At 58.9% G+C, this 24,115-nt stretch overlaps 3 protein-coding genes across 3 annotated transcripts; all 3 read left to right on the forward strand.

The window, feature by feature from the left end:
- Window positions 1–1,047: 1,047 nt before the first annotated feature.
- On the forward strand, window positions 1,048–5,808 carry BPIFB6 (BPI fold containing family B member 6). The gene is made up of 15 exons (XM_088523628.1): window positions 1,048–1,156; window positions 1,430–1,529; window positions 2,153–2,257; window positions 2,446–2,592; window positions 3,046–3,109; window positions 3,655–3,715; window positions 3,816–3,907; window positions 4,006–4,182; window positions 4,353–4,406; window positions 4,613–4,783; window positions 4,896–4,963; window positions 5,053–5,098; window positions 5,181–5,244; window positions 5,573–5,649; window positions 5,749–5,808. The coding sequence occupies exons 1-15, from the start codon at window positions 1,048–1,050 to the stop codon at window positions 5,806–5,808; spliced, it is 1,395 nt and encodes a 464-aa protein (XP_088379754.1).
- A 4,706-nt stretch (window positions 5,809–10,514) lies between these two features.
- On the forward strand, window positions 10,515–15,450 carry BPIFB3 (BPI fold containing family B member 3). The gene is made up of 16 exons (XM_088523661.1): window positions 10,515–10,626; window positions 10,907–11,156; window positions 11,641–11,745; window positions 12,123–12,263; window positions 12,566–12,629; window positions 12,731–12,791; window positions 13,062–13,153; window positions 13,362–13,412; window positions 13,479–13,641; window positions 13,706–13,755; window positions 13,830–14,000; window positions 14,328–14,395; window positions 14,535–14,577; window positions 14,926–14,989; window positions 15,104–15,180; window positions 15,412–15,450. The coding sequence occupies exons 1-16, from the start codon at window positions 10,515–10,517 to the stop codon at window positions 15,448–15,450; spliced, it is 1,551 nt and encodes a 516-aa protein (XP_088379787.1).
- Window positions 15,451–17,253: 1,803 nt separating this feature from the next.
- Window positions 17,254–22,747, forward strand: LOC104572530 (BPI fold-containing family B member 4). Its single transcript, XM_088523660.1, has 15 exons — window positions 17,254–17,359; window positions 17,552–18,032; window positions 18,414–18,518; window positions 18,695–18,838; window positions 19,116–19,176; window positions 19,368–19,428; window positions 19,580–19,671; window positions 19,964–20,176; window positions 20,388–20,441; window positions 20,905–21,075; window positions 21,194–21,261; window positions 21,438–21,480; window positions 22,012–22,075; window positions 22,446–22,522; window positions 22,724–22,747. Exons 1-15 carry the CDS (start codon window positions 17,254–17,256, stop codon window positions 22,745–22,747), a joined length of 1,764 nt encoding a protein of 587 aa, XP_088379786.1.
- Window positions 22,748–24,115: the final 1,368 nt, after the last annotated feature.

The following is a 24,115-nucleotide window of genomic DNA, read 5'->3' on the forward strand; positions in this document are numbered from 1 at the left end:
GGCTAATGACAGATTAAGCCTCATGACAGTCTTTATATAGAAATGAAGGGAAGGAATAAATGGCTCGGTGCTGCGAGATGGCGCGTGGTGGCGGCGCGGGCAGGTGATAGTTCTTGGCAGCCTCATTCCAACCCTGCTGGGATTGGCAGGAATATTGGGGCCGTTCTCGGCTTCCACTGAGCGATGGGCTGAGCCCTCGGCCGCTCTCACTGCATCAGCTGCAGGAGCCTTTGCCTGGGGAGGTGCGTGAGCCACCAAACCGGGTGAGAAGCACCCTTAAATCTGTGTCCCAGAACTAACCCCCATGTTCCTATCTCCACTATGTTGTTAAATGGATCATTTCTTCTTTTTCAGACTGAACGTGCAGAGCTCCAGGTGGCTCTTCCTGGGTGTTGAGCAAGAGAGTTGGCTTCATGCATGCTAAGAACATTCACTTGATACCTGAGGCTCGAGACCTTAGCCAGACTTTCAAATTTATTAGTGAAATTATTTATGTTGGAAGATGTCGGAAACACAGGGATTAGTTTTAAATCAGAGTAATTACTCAACCCTTTAATCCTTCAATTTTTCTCCCTCTTTTGGGCAGGATTTTCATATATATAGGCTGTTTCTCACCTGTCCTCAGGAGGCTGGTGCCGGTGTGGGCAGCCTTTGGGAAGGCTCCTGCAGGGAGACCTGGCGCGGTGACCACGGTGCGTTTCCTTGCGGCGCTGCCCTTGCTGAAGGGCTGCGGCTTGTGCCATTAGGATGAGGGGCCTGAGGCCATAGGGAGCCAGATCCGCAGGCTTTGGGGCAGGTGGTGGCTGGGACGCGTGTGTCCAATGTCACTGCTGGCACCGTGGCACCGTGCTGGTGCCTGGGGCGCCGGCCAGGTCCCCGTCTGATTTGGCTGGTGCAGCCCTGCTGCCTCGCACGGACCCTGTTCCGTTTCCTTTGGTGCCACTGCAGAACGTAGCCCTCACCCTTCCATACTCCCTCTTAGGGAATTCCCTCCTGCTAATCATCTCTTTCTGTTGGTTTAAGCGCCTGTGCGCTCAGGCTCTGAAGATGTGGAGGCTCTGCTGCCTTGTGCTGCTCGGTGCCGGCTTGGCACCGTCGCGAGGGGCTGATAACCCGGGCGCTGTCCTCCGGATCGACATCGGCACTATTGACCATGGTGAGAGGAGAGCGGCGCTGGCGCTGGTCCCCGGGGCGCAACGAGCCGCAGGGGCAGCACCAGCCCTGTCACAGCACGGGGGCCATCGTCCCCTTCTGTGTGACCAGTGTCTTTACACAGACCTGAGCCCTCTGTTTCATGGCATGGGGATGATTTAATAACGTTCTAAAGGGTGTGACGGGTGGTTCAGAGCTCCCTCACCCTCCAGCACAGTGCTGGCAGATGCGCGTTTTGTGCTAAATTTGTTTTTTTTACCCTGTGGAAACACACCAGCGATCTCCACTGCGCTGGCTGAGAGTGATGTTCTTCAGAAAATGGCAGAGGAAGCAACAACAAAAAAGTCAAACACCAAACTCATCAAAGGTATCTCAGGGTGAGTTATAATCGGCACGTTACACTGGGGGCTGGAAATTGCAAAATAAAAGCAGGAGGTTGAGAAGCGGCAGCCTGGAGGCAGAAACAAATCACTCCCCACTAACAAGTGTGATATTAAAGCTGGTGATTTTCTGCATGGCTGTGTCTGCAAATACATGGAGGAACGATAACTTAAAGGCAACAAAGCGTGTCAGCCGGCTCAAAGCTGGCTGGAGATCGCTGCTGTGTCTCCCCAGGGTCCACGGGGAGCTCTGCTCTCAGCAATGCGTTGCTCCAGGTTTTTGGGCACAATATCCTAAGGGACACCCAGAATTTCTGGAGGATTTGAGCCATCTCTGAATAGTTTTGGACAAAAGAATGGAGAAGTTTTAAATACCAAAATGTTATTTTCATTTTTCCTTTTAAATTAAACATTGCAGTCTCTTCAGTCTTATGAAGAAGCCTACTTTCAAATTTTAAAATGGATCTGAATAGGAAGAAAAAAAGCTTAACCAAAAGGCGAAAGGAGAAAGATGATAAGTGCAATATCGTAATGGGTGGCTTTGATTTAAAAGGTCAGGCTTAGCTGTTCTAATAGCACCTCTTTCCTTGCTCTTTCTCTCTTTTCCCTCCCTTCTCCAGGGTGAAAGTGAAAGATATCCAGCCCCCCGAGATGAGGCTGGGGTTCTGCCAGGGGACGGGGCTCTTCATGGCCGTGCTAGTGCGGATGACCATCTGTGGGAAGAGGTGAGCAGGGTCCCGGTGCAGAGGGAGAGAAAAATGGATGTGACCGATGCCCAAAGCCCACTTGATTTTCCCAGTGTTTCTAGGAGCTCGAGCACGGCACCGTGGTGCCTCTGGTTCCACCATGCAGGCGGTGGGTCCCCAGGGACCCCCGGGGTTTATCCTGTGTTATCCTGGTTTGTTCTGTGCAGTTTTATGGGAAGCTACATGGAAATCAAGCCGGCAGCAAACCTGACCGCGCAGGGCAGGCTGGCTCAGGATGCGCTGGGCACCCCCCGCTTCAGCTCGGAGAACTGCCACATCGCTCTGATCAGCGTTAAAACCAACCTCCCCAGCAAGTGAGTGCCGGGACAGCCCCGTCCCACCGGGAAGGATGCGCTCGTGGTCCCTCAAAGCCAATAGCGCCCAGCAAGGACCCTAGGGCTGTTGTAACTGGAAATCTCTCGGTCTCCAGGTGGGGGTTTGTGCAGAACCGGGTGCTCTTCACTGCAAATGTGTGCTCAGTGAAGACCCCATTTTTTCCACTAAAAACCCCAAAATGCTCTATGCACAAATGCAGACTAGCCCCATCCACCTGATTTCATGTGAGGACCCCTGGCATGAGCCCTCATTTCAGCGCTGTCCTCCTGGGCTGGTTTAAAACAAGAAGGTGCCATTCACGAGAAGATATTTGTAAATAGAGCATTAGCTGTCAGGCGTGTGCGGGCCAATCGTGTTGGACAGGTTTCTTAGCACTGGACTTTGGTGCAGCTGCAGCGGAGCTGCTTGGCTGATCCGCTCTTTCCATCCAGTCGCCTGCCCAATGTCGTCAGCAAGTTTCTGGACAAGACCCTCCAGAAAGTGCTGCCGACTCTGGTGAGTCCAGGCCTCCTTTGGTGCTTGTTTTCCAGAGATCTCTCCCTCTTCCACTGCTCAGTAACAGTTTCCTTAGTTTTGCTAGCTCCAGGAGCGTGCAGGTTGGTGAAAGGCAACGTTTCAAGCATTTCTGTGTGGCTGCCTCGTGTTTTGTGCTGGCAGCACCCGCAGTGCAGGTGTCGCTGCTGCTGGAAGCGCTGGCATCAGGAGCAGATGGCGAGGGATGTGCCACGGGGACCGGTGCTGTGATGCTGAGCACATCCCTGCCTGGGGGCTCCTCAGCAGGCAGATCTGCAGCTGCTTAACCCACGCTGTAAACCTGATCTGGGATGATTTGATATTGGTGACCAAGTGCGGCCCTTTTCTTCATTCAGTTTAGATTAGATTTATTCCAAAATAACCTAGTTTGGTTCAGGATATAGAAAGCTGAGACCAGCCTCACTATGGGTAGCTATGAGTGGAAGGTCCCAGGGCTTTGGGTCTGGCGGTGCTCGTGGCAGCCGGCTCCATGCGGGGCTTCCTCACGAGTGTCCCCTCCTTTGCAGCTGTGTCCAGCTGTGGATGCAGTGCTCAGCCTGCTGAACGCAAAGCTGGCCCCCATCACCTGTAAGTCGGCAGCTCCAACTCGCCCGTTCCCAAGGCAGCGCCGCAGAGACGTCCCCCGGAGCGGGCAGGTTGCTTTAAAACGTCCCTTTGCCCCCGGCAGCTGAGGTGCCCCTGGGGCCAACGGGGACCCTCCGCTATGCCCTACTGCACCCCGCTGCAGTGACTGAGACCTTCATACAGCTGGATTTGAAGGTGAGAGCTGCCGCCCCGGGGTGTCCGTGCTGTCCCTTCGCTCAGCCGCAAGAGGTCCTGTCCTGCCTCTGACCTGGCCGTTTTTGCTGCCCTTTTAGACCATTCTGCACCAAAAGGAGGGAGTTGAGGTGGAGCTCCCCGCCAAGCAGCCGCCTCTCACTGCTCTACCCCCGAAGACAGAGGCTGCGACGCAGCTCGTGCTCTCGACCGCGTTCCTGAGCGCCGCACTCCATGCGCAGCCAGACGCCTTCGCGCTGGACATCACAGACACCATGGTGGGTAGCAGGGACAGAGCAGGATAGTCCTCGGCGTCCTTGAGTCCAGAGCAGCCTCCAGCCCAGAGGAGCCAAGCCCCAACCCGTTGAGTTTGCAGCCTCGTCTGCCCCCTCCCCTGCCCGCGCTGGCCCCAGAGCGAGTGCGTTGCTGAGCGGTGATTTATTGGCAGGTTCTTGGGCTCCCGCCGCTGGTGACATCAATGCTGGCCACCCTCATCCCTGAGGTGGGTGGACTTTGCTTAACGCTACCGACCCCTGGGTCCTCCTGGGCGCTTTATAGCAGCAGAGAGAGCAAAGCCCTGCGGTGGCTGCATGCTGAGGTCCTTGGCGAGTGTGCCATGGGGCAGGCAGAGCGTGCCGAGGACCTTGGTGAGCTCGCTGCACTCTGCGGCGAGCAGCCCATCCACCTCCGTGCTCTGCGTCTGCCCAGGTGTCCATGATGCTGCCTCCGTCGCAGCCGCTGCTGATCGCGATGCGGGCGGCGAGCGCCCCGCTGGTGACCGTCACTCCACGCGCCGCCTCCGTGCACCTCTCCAGCACGGCCGCCTTCATGGCCAGCCCCACCGGCGCAGCCCCCCAGCCCCTCTTCGTGCTGGACATTGTGAGTCCCTGGCCGTGGCCAGGACCCCGTGCGTGGCCGTGGCCGGGTCCCCTCGTGGGGCGCCCCGTGGCCCGGAGCCGCCGGAGCACCCGCCTGCCTTCCCTCCCCGCAGCGCTGCGAGCTGGGATTGCGCTTCGCCGTCACCGCAGACAGGCTGCAGGTCGCCCTGGCGCTGCGCAGGTACCGCGCTGAGCCCGCGGGGCTCCCGGGACGCGCATGGAGCAGGGAGCGCGCGGGATGATCCCTGCCGGCCCTCCCTTCCTCCGCAGCTTGGCCGGGCTGGCCTTGGCCTCCTCATCCGTGGGCACCTTTGACGTGAGTTCAGCAGCGCTGAGACCCGGCATGGGGCACCAGTGTTGGGGACATGGGCCGCTCACGTCGCTGGTCTCTGTTTCAGGAGCAGCCGCTGAGGGGGCTTTTGGCAGACCTTATTCACGTGGCCTACGCGCCGTCCATCAACGGTGAGCTCGGCGCAGCGACTTCCCCGGCGGGTCCGCTCTCTGCACAGGGAAGTGGTTCTTCCTTCTCTTCCTATAGACTGTTCTTATCATAGAATCATAGAATCATAGAATGCTTAGGGTTGGAAGGGACCTCTAGAGATCATCTAGTCCAACCCCCCTGCATACGCAGGGACACCTAAAGCACGTGGCACAGGACTGCATCCAAGCGGGTTTTGAAGATCTCCAGAGAAGGAGACTTATCTTTTGGGGGGTGGGAATGGGGGGAATATCAGTGACTTAACACGCTGGGGCTGGTCCCTGGTGCCTCCGTGGCCGCTCTGTGTTCCAGAGGCGCTGCGAGGCGGCATCCCGCTGCCCACGCTGCTGGGCATGCAGTACGGGCAGGCAGCGCTGCGCGGCGCCCAGGTAGGACGAGCGGCTCCCGGCCGCGCGCGGTGCCACAGGCACTGCCGGGCTCTCCCCCGGCCGCTGCCTGCAGCCCCGGCCCTTCTCTGCAACCCGCAGGACGCGCTGGTGCTGGACGTGCCCACAGCCACCAATGCCACTGGCACCGCCGAGACCTGACATGCAGCGAGGGGGCAGCGAGAGAGGGGCCAGCACGGCTGGAGGGCTGCCCAGGGGCGCTTTGCTCGACTTTCCATTGATTTGACCCTATTTGAATGAAATAAAGTCAGAAACTGAAATAAAATGACACAGCACCCGCCTGGCCCACACTTTTGTGCCGCGGGCTTTGCAGCAGCCCCAACACATCCTGGCCTCGCACAAGGAGCACCCCACAAAGGGCCTGTGGGTGGGAGGGCTGCATGCAGCCAACATGATCCTAGGGCATCCGTAGGGAACTCCGGTGTCCCCTCGGATGTGGCAGCATGAACCCAGGGGCTAGCTGTGTTTGTCCAGGACCTGTCATCATTCAATGTCGCTTTGGGCTTTTATCATGCGGCTGCAGACAGCAAGCTGCCATTCCCAAACTGCAAAGCCCAGCGCATTTAACAAATATTATCTTTGGCTTTTGCGCACACAACAAGAAGAATGAAAATAGTCGAAGATTTCCAGGCACCTTTTCATGTGCAGGCATCAGTCATCCGGTGCCTGCCCTAGGATTAAAGGTTAGCGCTGAAAGGGTCCCCATACGCATCTGGCAGAAACTAAACCCAGAAAACAAACACACTTGCCAGGCAGGGATGAGTCACGCGTTACCGTCCGGGCGGCAGGTTTTGAAGGCCACGAGTGCTGGGGCAGGTGCTGATGCCTGGACAGGCAGTCGGGGGGATGTGGAAGGGACGGGATGTGGCCGCGTAGGGCTGGGGACACCCGTGGTGCTCGATGGCCACGTGAGGGTCTTGCGGCATCGTGTGGGGACCCCAACCCAGGCTGGGATTATCACAGCACCTGGGCTACTTGGTTAGGGCTACGTGGGGCTCTGCCGATGGGCACTGAGGCACCTCTGGGGGTGCATTAGTATGTCACAAGTGCCTCGTGTTGTGCTTTGCTGCTGCTTGGCTGGTATCGATCCCACGCGTCTAGTCCACCGATTGCTGGGTAATTATTTGTCCTTAATAAGTTGGAATTAAGGCTGCTTTTGAAAAGACCATTGTGCTCCTAAAATTGTCCTCAAGAAGCTCTCACTGCTCCCTTGTTCGCTTGCACACGCTAGCAGCCACAGCAGGCATTGGCCTCGCAGTACCTGTGGGGAATGGCCTGGAAAAGGTTGGGAGCAACAAGAAACACCGAGGCAAAGCGCAGCTCCCGGCGGAGCGGCTGCCGAGCCCGCGTCAGAAAGAGTTTCCTTGTTCTTGCCTTAGCTGATAAAGAATGGAACAGTTTGAGCCCAAATTTCCTTATGAAGAAGGAGAACACATCGGAGTCCTGCAGGCTGCCCTCACAGGAGAGATCCGAGCAGGAAATCTCAGGCGGCACCTATTTATTTTTGCATGAGATAATTAATGGCACTGCCAAGTGGCAGGGCCAGCTCAGCAGCACATGCCGCCCACAGGCACGTGCACGAGGCAGTGGGTGCAGATTGCTGCAGCTTGGGGACCGCCGCGGAGACGGTCCCTGCAGCACCAGGGCCGGACGCTGCCAGCGGGATGGGCTGTCCCCTGGGACCCGGAGAGAACAGGGTCATTTTTGAACCAGGGCTCATGGTGGGGTGTCCCCAGGCACCTGCTACCCAGGGGCTGGTACCCAATCCCGTGCAAGCAGCGGTGACAGTGGCACAGGGGCCCCGTCCCCGACACTGCTCCTCAACAACCAGTTTTAATGATGATTCGCTCGTTATTTTACCCATGTCTCAGCACTACCTGCTCCTCTCCTATTAACATCAAGATCTCCAGCACTTCTCCGGGCTATGTCATGGTTAGTGCCTGCCCTCACTTTTCAATTTCCTGCTCTCCAAGCATCAAAGCTGCATTTATTCACAGCGTTCCTGTTCTCCTCTCTTTGAACAAGTCTGTCCCGATTTAGCCTGTGGTTCTGTCTTCATACATGGGTTTGACTTGATGTTCGTGGGGCTGCGCAGGCCGCTGCGGCATGGGCTGGACCTCACAATGGGAGGCTCCTTGTGGGAATCTCCTTCCCTTCTGCTGAAACGTTTAACTGCCGGAGAGCTCTGCACGTTGCAGGGGCTGCTGAGCAGAAAAACCACAGCCCCGCTGCCAGGTCACCGCACACGAGCTACCTCCCAGGGCCTGGATATCCTTTCCCAGGGCTGACCTTCCCTTGTGCCTTTTCTTGTGCTAATTCGGGGTGTGGGCAGTGATTGTCCAAAGTGCCAGGTGGCTGGGAGGGCTGATAACGAAATACCACCTCGTTAACGCACTCCTCCAGCTTATCAGATGTCCTGATCCGCCTTTGGCAGTCGGGTTTGTGCTCCAAAGGCCCCTGGCTGATCCAGTTGCAGGGAGAGCCCCAGCACCTTAAGTAAATTGGCACCTCAGTCATCCCTTCCCTGGCCTTCAGCTAAGATATTTTTCAAAGCTGTGCTTAATGCATGGCAAAAGCTGGCTAATCTCCTGGAAATGCTTCTTTCCAAGTTTGCAGAAAGTATTAACTCCGAGCAAGCGCTTTTCTGGGCTGCTCTTCCCCAGCGCGGGGAGCAGCCACCATTCTGGTGAGGGTGACATCCGTGCAGCTGGTTTGCAGCTCGCTTGCAGTTTGCTCGCGGCTGGTGGCTTCCCTGTCACCACATCCTCTCCTCCGCCGAGGCACGGCCTCGCTGTGCATGTCCCGGGGTGTGATCCTGTGCCGCTCCCTGGCCTGAAGAGCGGGGTTGTTCTTCCCTGCCCAAAGAGCTGCCTTCGTGCTGCAGCTCCAGGTAATCCAGGTCCGCACCAGGAGCGAAACCAGGGGCAAACTGGCACAAGCATATGGACACATGTGGTTCAGCAGAAGATTCTCTCTTTTCCTCCTGCTTGTAAAAGTAAGTTTTTCAAGCAGGAATGAGCAATGCTGCATGAGGTGGGACACAATTATCCATGCCATTTCCAGAGCCCATCCAGGAGCTGCGAGGGCTGCAGTGGTGGCAGAGGAGCCTGTGCAGGTGCAGGACTGCTCCTCTCCTGCAGCTCATCCGTGGCGGGTGGCCGGCTCCGGAGGCCCCCTTCTCTTGGTGTCCATCTGGGAACAGGAGTTCCTTGAGACTCCCGAGGAGGGGCTCCTGCACTCAGTGGTTTATGGCGTTGCCGTCTGATGTGCAGCTCTCCATGCATCCGTACATGTCAGTGTGCTTGCAATCACCCTGGGCCGCTCGGTGACCGAGTCAATGATAACACCGTCCCACTTGGGCCACTGCAGCATTTACACGTTGGATGGTTCAGCTCCAAAGAGCCTGTGCACTCAGTGCATCCACGAAGCGCTCACACTTCACCCATGTGCCTTCTCATGCTGTCGCTCGTCCAAGACAAGAAGACTTTTCCCTCCATTATCAAATAGATCTGGAGCTGACTCGTTGGTCTGGGAAGCTGCAGGAGTGTGGAGCAGGAATGTCGGGTTTGGCACACTGCCCTGGCCACGCAGCACCCCACGGTCTGCTCCCATCTCTGCACCGGACCCCAAGCAAGGTGCTGCCCTGAGCAGCTGAAACACGGCACGTCCCCTGCACGAGCCTGCTGTGGGGGACATGCTCCATGCATGCTTTAGGCAAACCCTAATTCCAGCCGAAAAAGAAAAAGGAAAGAAAGAAAAGATGAAGTGCAGGACACTTCAGTGTTCAGAAGTGTATAGGACATGTTCTTTCAGCCATCTCCATGTGCTGGTATTGAAGGAAGAGCAACCCCAAACCACAACACACAGGAGTCTGCCTGCATCCCAGGGGGACCCCAGGCCCAGACCTGGCCCGGCCTTTGCCCTCACTGGCCGTTGCTCAACAACTTACCTAACTTTTAACATCTATAAAGAAATATTTGCATTGGAAGTCACCAGAAACCATATATTGTTTGCTTTACTCCCCACCAATTATTCTGATGTCCTCGATGACATCAGTTGCCTCACTCCTGTTGTGAAGTTTGGTATATAAGGCTCCGTGGTCAGGGCAGCTCCAGAAGACGAGGACATTGGCTGGAGAGGTTCTTACAAGCAGAAGACTGGCCAGGTATGTGCAAAATTGCACCCTGAAAGCATCCTTCGAGATCCTGCTTTGCGAAGTCAAATGCCCCCCCAAAAATTAGATCTCTTAATGTTTGCTTGTGCTCATCGTGTTCACAGGTATCTTGATTTTTTAACAGAAATTGTTATTCTAGCCTGCTGTGTGGTCAGTGAGAAGCTGCTTCTGCCCTGAGCTCCACTGGCTCCATGTGAGTGTTCATCCTCTTGTCTGTCCTTGAAGAAGAAAGGGTATTTCATGATTTTCATAAACAATTATTGGTTAAATTATTCTTGGCATAACTCTATTATCTGGGATAGGTTTATACCTAAGATGAATGAGACCTTTCATGCTTATTTTGATTCTTTTTGATGTGCTATTTACATTTAAATGGATTGGGAGCAGTGAAGTTCATTACGATTCTTGAATAAATGCTACTTCCAGTTGTAGGACCCATAAAAATCCAGGAAATATTTCTGTGGCTCTGAAACTTTTAAAATGATTTTCTCCATATTACAATCTTAGCAAAAAGAACAACTATGCAGAGACCAGCCTCAGATGTTGGTCCTTTGTGCAGAACATTCCTGGTTTTCCTTTCCTCTTTCCTTCTCTTTCTTCAACCCATTGGCTCTTGGTCACCCTGTCAATGCTTTACCGATTGCAATTGCTTTCCACAGTTCCCAGACCAAAGATGTCCAAGTTCTGGGCATTTTTCCTCCTCTGTGGCCTGCTGTCCCCTTCACAAGGACTTCTTGGAAACATCCCTGTGGTTTCCCAAGTGGATAAAAATGAGTTAGAAAATGGTAAGTGTATGGAAGGGATGGTATTTTTCTGTATTTTGAGACCAGTTCTGTTCCTCCTGTACCTTGACTGTGCTTAGAAAATCAGAAGTCAGTAGTAGGGATGATGCTGATAATTTGTGCTTACAAAACACTTGGGATATGGGACTTGAGGGGTTTCACAGCCTTTGGTACCATCCTGGCCCTTGTGTAAAGGGGGAAATGGAGGAGATGCCAGGCTGGTCCAGTGTGTGTGTGCAGCGAATCTGCATGGCTCATGGTGACCTTCCTTTCATTTGTGCAGCTATTACAGGCTCGCTTACCAAAGGCGACTTACTTCAAGGGCTGCTGGGTGGTCTCGTTGGAGGGGATCAGCTCAGCGGTCTCGTGGGCGGCCTCCTTGGCGGAGATGGTCTTGTTGGTGACATCCTTGGCGGAGATGGTCTTGTTGGTGGCCTCCTTGGCGGAGATGGCCTCGTTGGCGGCCTCCTTGGTGGAAATGGCCTTGGTGGCGGCCTCCTTGGCAAGAAAGGCCTGCTGGGTGCACTCACGGGGTGAGTGACTGTGGAAGGCGAGGGTCTCCGGGTGGTGCGTGGTCCAGGCCATGCTGGGGAGAGGAGGTTCTGGTCCAGATCCTGCAGTCTAGTGCCACATGAATTCCCTTTTCCCTTCGTGGGTGGGTTTATAAACAAGCCTTGGGGAGATGCTGTGTGCAGCTAGCTGCCACGTCAAAGTGCCTTGTGTTTGCCCTGTGCGTCCCTGGCCATCAGTCCCCTTGATGGCCCAAGGCAGAGGACCACAGCAGTGGCTCGAAGGCTGCAGGTCTACAGGGGCCATGTTTTGTCCTGGAGCTGAGCTGCAGTGTCCTCCCCGTGTGCTGGTGGGACACCAGAACACGTCCCTAGAGTGCAGACTCGGCAAGGGGTGACGGCACTGAAAGGGGGGGCCGAGCTGACAGGGTGGCCTGGTCACACAAGTGAGCAGGGTGACAGGCCACATGTGTGCTACTTCTTGCTGCTTCTTGGTTCAATCCTCCAGGCTGAAAATCGTGAACATTACCCTGCCCAAAATCACTCTGCGCTTCCTGCCGGGCATCGGGCTGGAGCTGAGGCTCTACACCCAGCTCACCATAGACGGCGGCTCGTGAGTACTTGTCCCCCCGGAGCCGGCACAACCGGGCCTTGCAGGAGGGGGTGGTTCTCCATCTCTCTGGAAAGCCGAGGGTTGGGACATGTTCCTGCCAAGCCTTGTGCATAAGCGGTGTGGGGAAAATGCCAACGGGCCAGAAGGGTCCAAGAACGACATGGAGAAAATGCTAATGGGCCAGAAGGCTCCAAGAGCAGCGTGGGGACAACACGGGCTGTCTTATGCACCTGACAGCACCTAACGGAGCCCCCAAATGGCTCCTTTGAGGTCCCCATGTCCATCCGCCCCCCACTCACCGGGAGGGGGACTGACCCCCGTTGCAAGGGACCCAACGGGGAGGCTGCGAGCGAGTCACGCGCTGTGCCCCTGCGCAGGGCTGCGGGCGGGCTGCTCAGCACCCACGTGGAGGCCAACATCGTGGCGAGGGCCCGGCTGGCACAGGACGCCTCGGGGGCGCTGAAGCTGGTCATCGAGGACTGCAGGACGCTGCTGGGGGACATCACCATCCGTGTGGGGTAGGTGCCCGGCTGCTGTGTGCGGGGCTGCTCTTGCGCCTGGCATGTGGAGGCTGAGAGAAGGACACTTCTCTTCAAGCTTGGACTCAAATGCCCAAATAGCCTATTTCGGGGTTGTGCTGCCATCTTGAACAGGGCCACGTTCAGAAGGTTCATTTTTGTTAAAAAAAATAATAAAAATCAGGCCCTGAAGTATAACCCTGAGTAGTGCAGGGAGGCCTCAGGTCTCCCCTGTGCAGAGCACGTTTGTTTCTGGTCACTCATTCCTGCCACCTCTTACTTCCTATTTTCCTGCTATCTAGACCCAAACTGCCGGTTCTGGATAAAGCTCTCAAGAGTGTCCTGGGGGGTGTCCTGCCCAAGCTGGTAAGTCTGCAGAGCGCCCCGGGCTGCCTGCAGCCGCGAGCAGGATGAGCTGCTGGTGGCTCTGCGGGGAGCCCGGGGACCTGACCAGCACCTGCCTGCAGCTGTGCCCCGTCGTGGACACCGTGCTCGGCGTCGTCAACTCGCTGCTCGGCACCGTCACTTGTGAGTGCTGGGCGCCTTCCCTTCCTCTGCTCCGCACGCTCCCCGGCCCATGCCCGGGTGTCTGCCCAGCATCTGGAACTCCATTTTTATATATATATATATGTATTTAACATTGGATAAATGCAAATATTTTAACTCCCTAAAGTGCCCTTTCAGCTCTAACACATTCGCAGGAACCCCAATCAGCAGTGCAGAATCTTTCTGCAAGTAGCTGCTTTGGGCCTGCTGTGCGTTTGCTGCCATTTCAGTCCTTTTCACTCTTTCTCGCAGCTGTGCTGCCCCTTGGGGTTCTAGGAAACCTGCAGTACACGCTGGGCTCCCTCCCCATCATTGGTGACAAGTCCATCCAGCTGGATTTGAACGTGAGTGCTGCCGCTTCCCACACCCGGGCTCCTGTGTCCCTGAATGTGGGAGATGCCCCTGAGTTTTAAAGATGTGGATTTTAAAGAGCTGCTTGCAGAGGGCTCTGGCTGCCCCTGGGGCAGCAGTGGGGCCATCATGGCTTGAGACGCCCTGCTCTGCTTCGCTTTCCGGAGCTAATCCGTGTGCTGCTCTCGCCATGCCCCACAGCTCCTCATCCAGGACACTGCCGGCAACGTGGTCGACCCTGGCGTTGGGCAAGTGGGACAAGAGGGACAAGAGGGACAAGAGGGACAAGTGGGACAAGTGGGACAAATAGAACAAGAGGGACAAGTGGCACAAGTGAGGCCCATCGTGCTGCCGCCAGCGCCCAGCGGTGTCTCGCAGCTCGGGCTCCCTCCGAGCGCGCTCAGAGCTGTCCTGCAGCTGCTCCGTGGTACCGGCGCCTTCGACACCGACATCTCGGCGAGCTCCATCCAGGTGGGTGTTCGCCCTGCACGGGCTCCCGCAGCCACTGGAGCATCCTGCTTCACGCCGGCCTTTTCCACAGGGAGCCGGTAGCATCCCGTTGTCGACGTCCGTGCTGCTCTCGCTGATACCCGAGGTGGGTGCTCGTGTGCCGGGTGCCACTCCGCGCTGCCCACATGCTGCCCGCGCTCACCGTCCTGCCGCCCCCAGCTCGCTGCCGCCGTGCCATCCTCGCTGCCGCTGGTGCTGCGGGTACGGAGCGCCGGCGTCCCCACCGTGTCCCTGCGCAATGGACGTGCCACCGCCCGCCTGGCCGCCTCCGTCACCGTGCTGGCCGCGCGCCCTGGCGCCCCGCCGCAGCCCCTCTGCACCCTCCTCGCGGTAGGTGCCCGCGGCACGCGATGCCTCTGCCGTTCGGGGATGCCCCAGGATGTGACACGGGTTTTGCTGCTCCCTGTCTTTCAAACGGTGCTGCCCAGGGTCTCCAGCATGCACATAACAAAGTGCAAGCAAAATGTTTGGTGAATTATTCCAAATGCAGCTGAGAAGTCAGACTTCTCAGAACTGGTGATTCCATCTGTCAAAGGCTGCTCTTTCTACACACGGGGGTTGATCTTTCTGGTTCTGGGCTCTTTATTCTGGGGCTTCTGCCTAGTCCTAGGGGTGGCCAGGGAAATAACCTCATTTATTTTGTTGTTCCATCTTCAGGACATCGACCTGAACATTGACACGTCTCTCTCGGGTAACACGCTGCAGACCAGCCTGTCCATCGACCGGTAGGACCGCCCTGCCGCTCGCCATCCCCACAGCGCACGTTGTTCTGCGCCCGAACTCGTGTGCACAGGACAGATTCCAGCGCGGCAGAGCCCTGGGCGCCGGGCTGAGGTCTGACTGCTCTGTGTTTCTCTTCCACAGCATCTCCCTGAGGCAGGCGGCATCCAACATCGGCGACATCAACGTGAGTGCACAGGAGCAATGCGCCCGGAGGGAGGCCCAAGGGTTTTATTCCTCCTGGGTCTTCCCACTTTTTATACTCCTGGCAGGGAATTACTGTTGATTCTCACCCCTGTCAGAGCCTATAAGTACAGCATGGAATGTACGTGTTCCGTTGTGCTGCGAGGAGCACTGGAGGGGCAGGAAGCAAGGCTGAATCCCCGGGGCTCTCCACGTGCATCCCCACGCTCTGGCCCAGAAGGGCTTTGCTTAGGGACGTCCTCATGTTTGTGTTTTACACCAAACCCCCCGGCGCGATCCGCTCGTCCCCCCGGCAGCGCCGCTCTCCTAACGCGAGCTCTCCCCCCCGCAGGTCTCCCTCCTGGAGGGCTGGCTGAGGGACGTCCTCAGAGTCACCTACATGCCCAACATCAACGGTAGGGCCGGGCTGAGGGGGCTCCGCGGCTCCGCCGGCTCTCTGGGCTCTTCCCTGCCCGTCTGCGCGCGGCCGGGCTTCGCCGCCGGCTGATCCACTTCTCCTGCTCTTGCAGACGTGCTCAGTGTGGGCGTCCCGCTGCCCAACCTCTTCAACATAGACTTCGAGGATGCCGATGTCGACGTGGTGGACGTAAGAACCCAATTCTTTTAGCCTTCCCACGCTAGGGAGCTGCAGGGGAGCCCGCCTGGGGCGAGGACATGGGTGTCACTGCGGTCCCCTCCCTCGCAGCAACGCTCCTTTCTGAAAGGTCCCTCTGCCTTGGTGGCCCCGGCGTGAGACCTGCTGGGTGGAGAGGGGGAGAAACTGCTGAAAATACAAATGAGAAAAACGTTTTGTTTTTCTGTTGCTTCTTCCTGGCAGGATGGTTTCGTGATCTCACAGAGCCGCAAAATATCCTAAGAAGAGCCTCTTCCAGAGGAGCCTCCACCTTGCTCCAGGGGAGGCAGGAATTCCCTGCAGGAGCCCTCACCACCCTCACCCCACCTTGGAGAGGGTGACTCTGTGTCTGGCCCACGAGCTCTGCTGTAGACTAGATCTGGGGTAGGGAGAAGTTCCTCATCTGATTCACATTTAGGGGGCATTTTCTGTGGCTGTTTTAATGTCTGGAACCAGAGGTCATTTTTAAGCATACAGGTTGCTGCCTTTTCAATAAAACCTTTTGTAGTCCCGGTATTTCTATCTCCAAGCACCTCTTTGCTACTGGTACCGGGAGCGGGGCGCAGGGTCTGTGTGGAGCCCGGCCCTCCTCCGTGCTGCCCGGCTCAGCCTTCCCCTCGTTGTGTAAGCGGTGCCGGATGGGCCGTCCTGCCCGGAATGCTTTATCTCCAGAGGGAATTAGTGGTGCAAAATGGGTGGACACAAAGGAGCCGTTGAGCCAGGAGCTCCTTGTCGTGTCCTCCCATTCTGCGTGTGGCTGGCCCGGCCGGACCCCGGAGGATCTCTGGAGCCTCCGGGAACTGATGCACCCAGGGCTCGGGCAGGAGCCCGGTCTGCAAGGCCAGATCTTGCAGCTTTAACCTGGTGGGTGCTGGGTTGGAGGTGGTTGCTGTGCCCAGGCCCACCTGCGGGCAGGTGACCTGAGCCGGGCAGCGTGTCCTGCAAGCTGAGTGCTGGCATTTAGTGTTCGAGTGCAGGGACAAGGCAGCCGGGTCCAGGGCAGGAGTGTGGTGCTTTTGGTGTCCCCAAAAACCAAGGAAAAACCACCGCAGCAGCCCAGGTATCACCCTGGAAAACTGCCTGCGGATGCGTGTGGATGCCCAGGGAGCCCCTGGGGTGCAAGGTCCTGTGTGAGCATCAGTGTTGGCCCCAGATGAGCGGGCTTCCCAAAACGTGTCTGCCAGGGCCTCAGCCACTCTGGGGGCTCCGGCTCTTTCCTGGACTGGGCTTGGCCCCAGCTGATAACAGCGTCTCCGATGACTTGTTGCTCAATGCCGGCCCCGCTCCGTAATCGCTGTTTATGTTGGAAGATGCTAAAACCACAAATGCACTTTCTGCAATCCCCAATCTGCTAGTCCCACTTTTACGATTTAGGCATCTTTGCTCTTTTCCGTGTCAGTGCGGCTATATAAGGACCAGCTGCCCTTGTGCAACAGAGCGGGACGTGCAGGGGCCGGTGGCTGTGGGCAACCCCAGGGTCTCCCTGAATCCAGCGTCGGGCTTTGCAGTTCACAAGGGAGGCAGGTAAAGAGGGACACTGCATGTCGGAGTGGGGTGAGGGATGGGGTCACCCCCGATCCCTCCAAGGCACCCAGAGAACAAGGAAAGGTCATGGGGAACACAGGGGTGGCAGATACAGGGCGGCAAAGCAGCTTTGGGCTCGGGGCCAGACACAGAAATCAGGAGAAAAGGATGGACACAGCAGGGTGAAGAGCCTTGCTGAGAAAAGGAGAAAGGTTTAGAGTTATTTTAAACATGACAGTGCCTCCCTACATCGTCATTAATGTTAAGGTTAAAACATGCCGTTGCAGCGGCCGGGAAGGCTTTGGGGCAGCGGGACGCGTGCGGTGCAGGCGACAGCAGCAGCGACGGCGACAGCCCGCGCTGGGGACGTGCCGAGGGTGTCGCAGCGCCCGGGGCGGGCCGGGAGCGTGTCGCCCGCGGGCAGCGAAAGCCGCCTTGAAAACTTGCCCGCAGCCGCCGCCGGGCGCCCGCCCTCGCCGCTGCCGCCGTGCGCGCTGCGCTGCGCTGCCCGCGAGCCGGACCATGCGAGCGGCGCTGAGCCTCGCCGTGCTGGGCGCGCTGCTGGCGCCGGCGCGGACGCAGCCCCACGACGCGGTGCTGCGCGTCGACCAGGGCCTGCTCAGTGACGGTGAGCGCCGGGCTGCCGCAACGGGGAGCAGGGGCTGCTGCAGTGACAGCCCCCGGGGATGGGGATGGGAGGGGGTGACATCGGGAGGTGACACAGCACGAGGTCACCTGCAGAAATCGCTGACATCATCAGAGCTGTTATTGCTGTTATTATTATTATTATTATTATTATGACCCCGTGTAATATCTCCAGCTCTTGCAGGCTCCTTGCAGCGCAGCAACGTTCTCCAGGGTGCCCTGGGCGCCCTGCCGCTGGGGAGCAGCCTTGGTAGCCTCACTGGAGGTGCCCTCGGTGGCCTCACCGGAGGCGCCCTCGGTGGTGGTGGCCTCGGTGGGGGGCTGCTCGGTGGCGGTGGGGGGCTGCTCGGTGGCGTTACTGGGGGCTTGCTGGGCGGCGCAGGCGGGGGGCTGCTGGGCGGCCTGCTGGGACGCGACGCTCACGGGGGAGCTGCTGGAAGAAGCGCTGAAGACACCTATGGGGGAGCCCCCCGGAGCCTCCCTGCTCCCCCTGGCCATGACGTCCCCGCAGGGGGGACCCCCGCAGCGGCGCAGGGAGCAGGGGGGCTGCTGGGTGCCGGGGGGCTGCTGGGTGCCGGGGGGCTGCTGGGCGGCGGCGGCGTCCTCGGCATCCTCGGCGAGGGAGGTCTGCTCGGCACCACGCAGGGGCTCACGGGGTAAGGACGCAGCTGCGCTTCCCAAGGGGGCTTGGGTGGACTGTCCCTGTCCCATGTCTGCTGCTGGGGCTCCTGAGCTGGTGGGGAGGTTGGGAGGGCTGGGAACACAGGATGTGTGTGGGGGCCCCAAGTCCAGCACTTGACCAATCGCTGAATGCCCCATACTAATGTCTGGGTTGCCGTGTCGGATGGGAGGACAGGCAGGAGCCACAGGGAGAGACCAAAGCCCCTAATGAAAATGTCAAACGAGCCACGTGGTGGTTCCTGGGCTCCTTGTCTGGGTGGGCTGGGAGAGAGACACAGGGTTGCAGGGACATGGGGATACAGGCACATGGGGACGGTGGTGCTCAGCCGTGACCGTCCCCTCACCATGTGCTGCAGGTTGCGGCTCATGGAGCTGACGCTGCCGCGGGTGTCGCTGCGGCTGCTGCCCGGCGTCGGCGTCCACCTGAACCTCTACACCAGGGCGTCCATCAGCGCCAAGTGGTGCGTTGGCACCGCGCGCCCACACCGCCCGCGTCCCCGCGCATCCCCACGCGCTGCGGGGCACGCGGGTCGGCCACCCTGGCTCTCGGGGGCTGGTGACCATCCCGACTGGGTGGCCAGCGGTGCCCCAGGCCATCCCCTCATGGTGGCCCTCATGGTTTTTCCTCCCTGCGCAGCCTCCTGGGCTTCCTGGACATCGCGGTGGAGGTGAACGTCACGGCGCGCGCCAGGCTCACCATGGGCGGCCCCGGAGCGCCCCGGCTCGTGGTGGAGCACTGCGACACCCTCCTGGGCGGCATCCACGTGCGCCTGCTGCGCGGGTGAGGGACGGGGCTGACAGCGGAGCTCCCAGCTGAGCCCTTCTCGCCTCCCGCCCAAGGATGCCACCAGCAATGCAGAAAAGTATCAGAGCCATCTCATGCAAAATCCAAGCACACACACTGTGCTTTGGTGCTGCAAGCATGCGGCTCCGGGCGCCCTGCCTGCTCCAGGGTCACAGGGAATTGTCCTACAAGACTCCGCTGCTTTGAGCAGCATTTGTTTGTTTGTTTTTGGTTTTGTTTCTGTTTTCCACGATACTCCTGTATTTTTCCGCAGCCTGCTCCCCATTGTGGACAATTTGCTGGCGAGCGTCCTGAACAGGCTTCTCCCCAGCCTGGTAAGTCCGTGGCACCTTTGCGGTGCAGCTCTGTGAGCAGAGCCGGCTCCAGCTTCAGCGTCCTCATTGCACCAGCTGTGCCAGGACGCTGCAGACAGGGGTGTGAGCCCCATTTCCCAGGGAAAAAGGGGCACAAAAGGGCTGTCCTGTGTCCCATGTGCCCCCATGCCATCTCATGCCCTCTCCCGCAGCTCTGCCCCGTAGTCGACGTCGCCCTGGGCCTCGTCAATGACCAGTTGGAGCTGGTGAACTGTAAGTAGTTCCCTGCATTACGTCTCTGCCCATGCGTCCCCCGGCTCCATCCCATGCCCAGGCCATGCTGCATTCAGGGGCTTTTCCAGGGGAAACGCAGTGGGCGGGGAGAGGGAGCCGGGGTGACTCCTGCCTCTTTCTCCGCACCCAGCGCTGGTGCCGCTGGGCTTGCTGGGGAGCATCCAGTACACGGTGTCGAGCCTGCCGCTGGTGACCGGCCAGTTCCTCGAGGTGGATTTGAACGTGAGTCCTGTCTTCCTGGCTTTCTCTTTGTGTTTAAGAGGGTTGTGGTGCTTTGCGCCAGGGCTGTGACTCGGGGCTGCCTCTGCGGGTGACTGTGCGGGAAACAACCCGTGCGGCTGCTCCATGTTGTCCTGGGTCTTCTGCAGCGGGAAGTGCCGCGGTGACGGATGGGCTGCTTCTACCTGCGGCCATTGCATGTCAGAGGGAGCTTAGTTAAGCAGGAAAATACGAGCATCCCTGTAGCCTCCTGAACATCTCTATCGGTTTGGACTTTCTTCCCCCGCGGCTGCAGACTGTGGTGGGGCGCGCGGCAGGAGGCCTGGTCGACCACCCCCTGGGCAGAGCAGAGACTGTCCCCACGCCGCCAAGGGTCCCCATGCCCCCGCTGCCACCCATGCCGGACACCAGCTCCTCGCAGCTGGGCCTCTCCGTGAACTTCCTGAGCTCCGTGCTGGCGATGCTGCAGAAGCAGGGAGTCCTGGACTTGGACATCTCCAGTGGGATGGTGAGTGCAGGCCGGGATGGGGCAGGGAGACTCTGCCTGGCTCTGCAGTTCAGAGGCGTCAAGGGGGTCCCCAGCGCGCTCTGCCTTGGCTGCGCGTTAGCGTTTAGCATCTATCGGGCATTCTGCTGGCAGAGCTGCCCACCCCAGAGCAGGGGGCTGTGGCTGGAAAGCATTGAGCCCCAGCATGGTGTCCCCTGCTTGTCTGCCACAGTTCCCGGAGCTGCCGCCGCTGACGACATCGACGCTCGGAGCCCTGATCCCGGCGGTGAGCGCACGCGGTTCTGCCACGGCCTCCAGAGCCGGGGAGCTCGCCCGGTGCCTTCCGCCCAGAGGCCTCTGGGGGTGTGAAAAGAGCTTGGAATGAGGTTGGGAACTGAAAGCTGCAGCAGCCCAGAGCCTCATTTGTCACCTTGGGTTCAGGCGTGACTCTGGTGTCACAGATGAGCCTCAAGCAGCCCGCGGGCATCGCCCTCAGTGAGGGGCTCCTGTGTTCCTGTTCCCAGAACCGGGTGTCCCACACGGGCCCCAGGCTTCCTGGGGCTTGAAACCACCTAAATCCCCAGGGACAGAGCGGGGCCAGGCAGGAGCAGAGCTGGTCCCATGGCCCTGGATCCAAGCGAGTGCTGCCCTCGTAGGCAGCTTGTCCCAGCTCGTGTTCGCTGGCTTGTCCATGCGCCAGCAGCACGTGAGCTCCTGCCACCAACCACTGTCCCGCTGGGTGCCGGCAGGTTTTCCAGGCATACCCCGAGTCGCATGAACTGCTGCTGAAGATTGAGGTCCCCAAAGAACCGGTGGTGACCTTAAAGAAACACAAAGGCGCGATCCAGCTCACAGCAACAGTGGAGGTGATGGTGCTCCATCCCAACGACGTCCAGAAGTCCCTCTGCCTTCTCAATATTGTGGGTATTTCGGATGTCCCTGCTGTGCTGCTGGTGCTCCCCGGAGCCGGGGGACGGTGTTAGAGCCCGCGCGGCAGCGGGGCCAGGCCGGCCCTGAGCCCCTCACTTGCTGCCACAGGACGCTGAGCTGCTGGCCCAGTTCTCGGTGGAGGAGCACAGGCTGAGGATCAGCGTCAGCCTGGAGAAGTAGGTGTTGGGCTGGTGTCACCCGTCACATAGGACAGCAACATGCTCTAATGCTGGGGGGGGGTGAGATGGGACTGTCACGCAGGACGAGTCCGAAATGCTGTGGGATACATCCATCCATCAAAGAAACGGCCTTAATTTTACTAATTTCTGCTCCCTCCTTTTCTCCCCTGCAGGACTAAGATCTCCTTGGTGTCTTCATCCATTGGCAACTTTGATGTAAGAGCACGGCCAGGTTCAGCAATGTGTGAAACCCATTGTGGGGAGCAGAGTGCTGATAGATATTGGTTCAGAAGAAATAAGGACCAATTGGGGTGTACCTTTGGTGTCATGTTTGAAGCAGAGCCTTTCTTTCTTTTTGGTGATGGCTTTTTTCCCATGCATGATCCATCGGCAACTTGCAGGCAAAATCCTGTAAATCTCTGTGTGTGAAAAGCTATAATGGGAAACAGGAGATCAATCCCTGGTCCCCAGGACGATTCCTGGTCCTGGACCCAGGAGGCCCAGGGCAGAGGTGACAGAGCAGGAGTGATCTGCGCTCAGCATTTGGGGGAGTGGGTTTTACTGTCCGATTTGCCGTTCTTGGTCCAAACAAATGGGCAGAAGGGCTCTGCAGGGCATCTCTTTTGCACTGGAAGTTGAGCACTAAGTGGTCAAGCAGGGTCCGTGTCCTGCAGATGGGTCTTGCAGACGGGTGAGCAGAGCAGCTCTGTGGGGACCCGTGGGGCGCTGACCCTCTCCTTGCTGCAGACCTCGCTCCTGGACATGCTGGTGGAGAAGATCTTCAACGTCGCCTTCCTGCCGGCCATGAACAGTAAGGCTGCCCCAGCGCCCACCTTGGAGCTGCTCAAGCCATCGCATGTGTTTTTAACTCCACTCACCTAGGGATGACAGGAGCCAGTAGCACTGATTTGCTCCAACAACGGGGACAATTTGTGCTGCCATTTCGGCGGTTGGAAACAATCCCCCCAAGGAAACACAGGCCCCGGGCAAGGAGTTCTTCCCCAGTCAGGGAAAGCACCACTTGGTGCTGCTGAAGTCCCGCAGCCTCGGGAGGTCGAGCTCCCATCCGAGGGAGGGAGGGAAGCAAACGCAGCGTTCAAGAGGGGAAACCCATGGGCAGAGAGCTTAAAAAGCCATCGGGGTCCCTGTGCCTCGGAGCTCAGGGGCGCTCTGCCCCACAGGTATGCTCGGAAGAGGCATTCCCCTCCCCAAGCTGCTCAACATCGACTTCAGCAACGCCGACGTGGACGTCATTGAGGTGAGTGCCTGGGTGGCCAGGTCCGTTTCCCAGAGCACTCCGAGCATCCCAGCATCCGCTCCTCTGGGTGGCTGGGCATGTGTCCCAGAGCATTCCGAGCATCCCGCCTCGGCTCCCCTGGCGGGCAGGCTTTTGCGTGCACCACTGCCGTGGGAAGCACGTACGGATGGAGCTGGACACCGTATCCCTTGGCTCCTCCAGGACCTGCTCGTGGTATCAGCATGAACCAGGATGCAGCTCAGAAATGGAGACCTGCATTTGGACATCCCCCGGGAGCAGCGGAGCATCCAGCGGGGCCCCGGCGGCCGCAGCGGCAGCGCGGGCTCGACCGTGGCTCCCGCGGGACGGCGGGTGTGCGCCTGGCACTAATAAAACCAGCCTCCCCTGCAGCCGCGCGGTGCCTCCGAGCTGCGCCCGCTGCTCCGGGTCGGTCCCGTGGCGGTGCCGGGATGGTCCATTACCCGCTGCGGGGCTGGGGAGTCGCTGCTTGCACCAGGGAAGAGGGCCCTCAGTGCCAGGGTCTGGAGCATCTCCTGGGGATGCACCCGGCCTAAAGGGATGGGATCGCAGCCCACCACGGGAATCGAGTGCTCGGCACCCTGTACAGCACCGGGAGTCCTGGGGGATTGGCCTGTGGTGGAGCACATCCAGCCACGGTGCTGGCGCTGCCCCGGGAGCCACCGCGGGCTGGGGCTGCGGGGTGACACCGGCATCCCGGGCTGGTGCCCACGCGAGGCCTCGCAGCTGCAGCTCCCCCTGCCTGCTGCTCCATCGCCAGGGTCTGCCGGAAAATGCTGTGCTTCTTCCCTGGGAAATTCCCAGATCTCAGAGTTTGTCTTGGCCCTGAAAACTCCTTCACGAGCTCACAAGAGGAAGGACTGAAGGATCCAGATTTTAGAATAGGAAAATGCCCTTATCCAAGGGAAGCACTCCAGGAGTAGGACACACAACTCGGCCACATCCCCCCTTCCCAGCTGCTGCTGCAGCTCTGCCCTGGTGCCCATAGGACGGGCACATCCTGGGGCACGCGGTGCTCTGCAAGGGGCCGTGTCCCACCATGTCCCAGGGCTGCAGGGGCAGATGCAGCCATGTTCACCTCTTCCCCGGGCTCTGGGCAGGCTCTGGCCAGGGCTATGTCCTCGCTGCACCTGGGAGCCCCCAGCCCGAAGCTGCTGTGCACAGTGACCCCCAAAACAGCAAGAAATCCACCCCATGGGAACAGCTCCCAGGAGCCTGAGCCCAGCCCTGGGCGCCCAGGGAGGTGCAGGAGGTTGCAGAGCCGCAGCCCTGCGCAGTGCGGATGGCTCCTGCATGGAAATGGAGCTCCTGGGGTTGCAGGGTGACAGTGGAGCTCCTGGGGGTCCCAGGGGAAGTGTGGGCTTCCCTTGCTGCTGCTCCTGGTGAGGATCCCGGCATCCCAGGGATGCGAGATCCAGGAGTCCCATGGGTGCAGGTTCCCACTGGCCTCCTGGGAGCCAGAGGGGACCCATGTTCCCAGCAGGGATCCCATGGGCACAGACAGCCAGAGCCCAGCTCGGGGCTGGGACAAGTGAAAAGCTTTGCCAGGGCGGGAGCGGAGCCAGGGCAGTGTGG

This window comes from Tinamus guttatus, unplaced genomic scaffold (genome assembly GCF_059628265.1).
Source record: "Tinamus guttatus ecotype Peru unplaced genomic scaffold, ASM5962826v1 Tinamus_guttatus_pri_ptg000194l, whole genome shotgun sequence".
Taxonomy (NCBI): domain Eukaryota; kingdom Metazoa; phylum Chordata; class Aves; order Tinamiformes; family Tinamidae; genus Tinamus; species Tinamus guttatus.

What these genes read in the sequence shown, in the direction of transcription:
- BPIFB6 (XM_088523628.1), top strand. Translation starts at nt 1,048, where the DNA reads ATGTGGAGGCTCTGCTGCCTTGTGCTGCTCGGTGCCGGCTTGGCACCG. An exon ending in GTCGCCCTGGCGCTGCGCAG is followed by an intron (nt 4,964 to 5,052) that starts GTACCGCGCTGA and finishes CTTCCTCCGCAG; the next exon opens with CTTGGCCGGGCTGGCCTTGG. An exon ending in CTACGCGCCGTCCATCAACG is followed by an intron (nt 5,245 to 5,572) that starts GTGAGCTCGGCG and finishes TCTGTGTTCCAG; the next exon opens with AGGCGCTGCGAGGCGGCATC.
- BPIFB3 (XM_088523661.1), top strand. Translation starts at nt 10,515, where the DNA reads ATGTCCAAGTTCTGGGCATTTTTCCTCCTCTGTGGCCTGCTGTCCCCT. An exon ending in GGGGTGTCCTGCCCAAGCTG is followed by an intron (nt 12,630 to 12,730) that starts GTAAGTCTGCAG and finishes ACCTGCCTGCAG; the next exon opens with CTGTGCCCCGTCGTGGACAC. An exon ending in CCAACATCGGCGACATCAAC is followed by an intron (nt 14,578 to 14,925) that starts GTGAGTGCACAG and finishes TCCCCCCCGCAG; the next exon opens with GTCTCCCTCCTGGAGGGCTG.
- LOC104572530 (XM_088523660.1), top strand. Translation starts at nt 17,254, where the DNA reads ATGCGAGCGGCGCTGAGCCTCGCCGTGCTGGGCGCGCTGCTGGCGCCG. An exon ending in CATCCATTGGCAACTTTGAT is followed by an intron (nt 21,481 to 22,011) that starts GTAAGAGCACGG and finishes TCCTTGCTGCAG; the next exon opens with ACCTCGCTCCTGGACATGCT. An exon ending in CTTCCTGCCGGCCATGAACA is followed by an intron (nt 22,076 to 22,445) that starts GTAAGGCTGCCC and finishes TCTGCCCCACAG; the next exon opens with GTATGCTCGGAAGAGGCATT.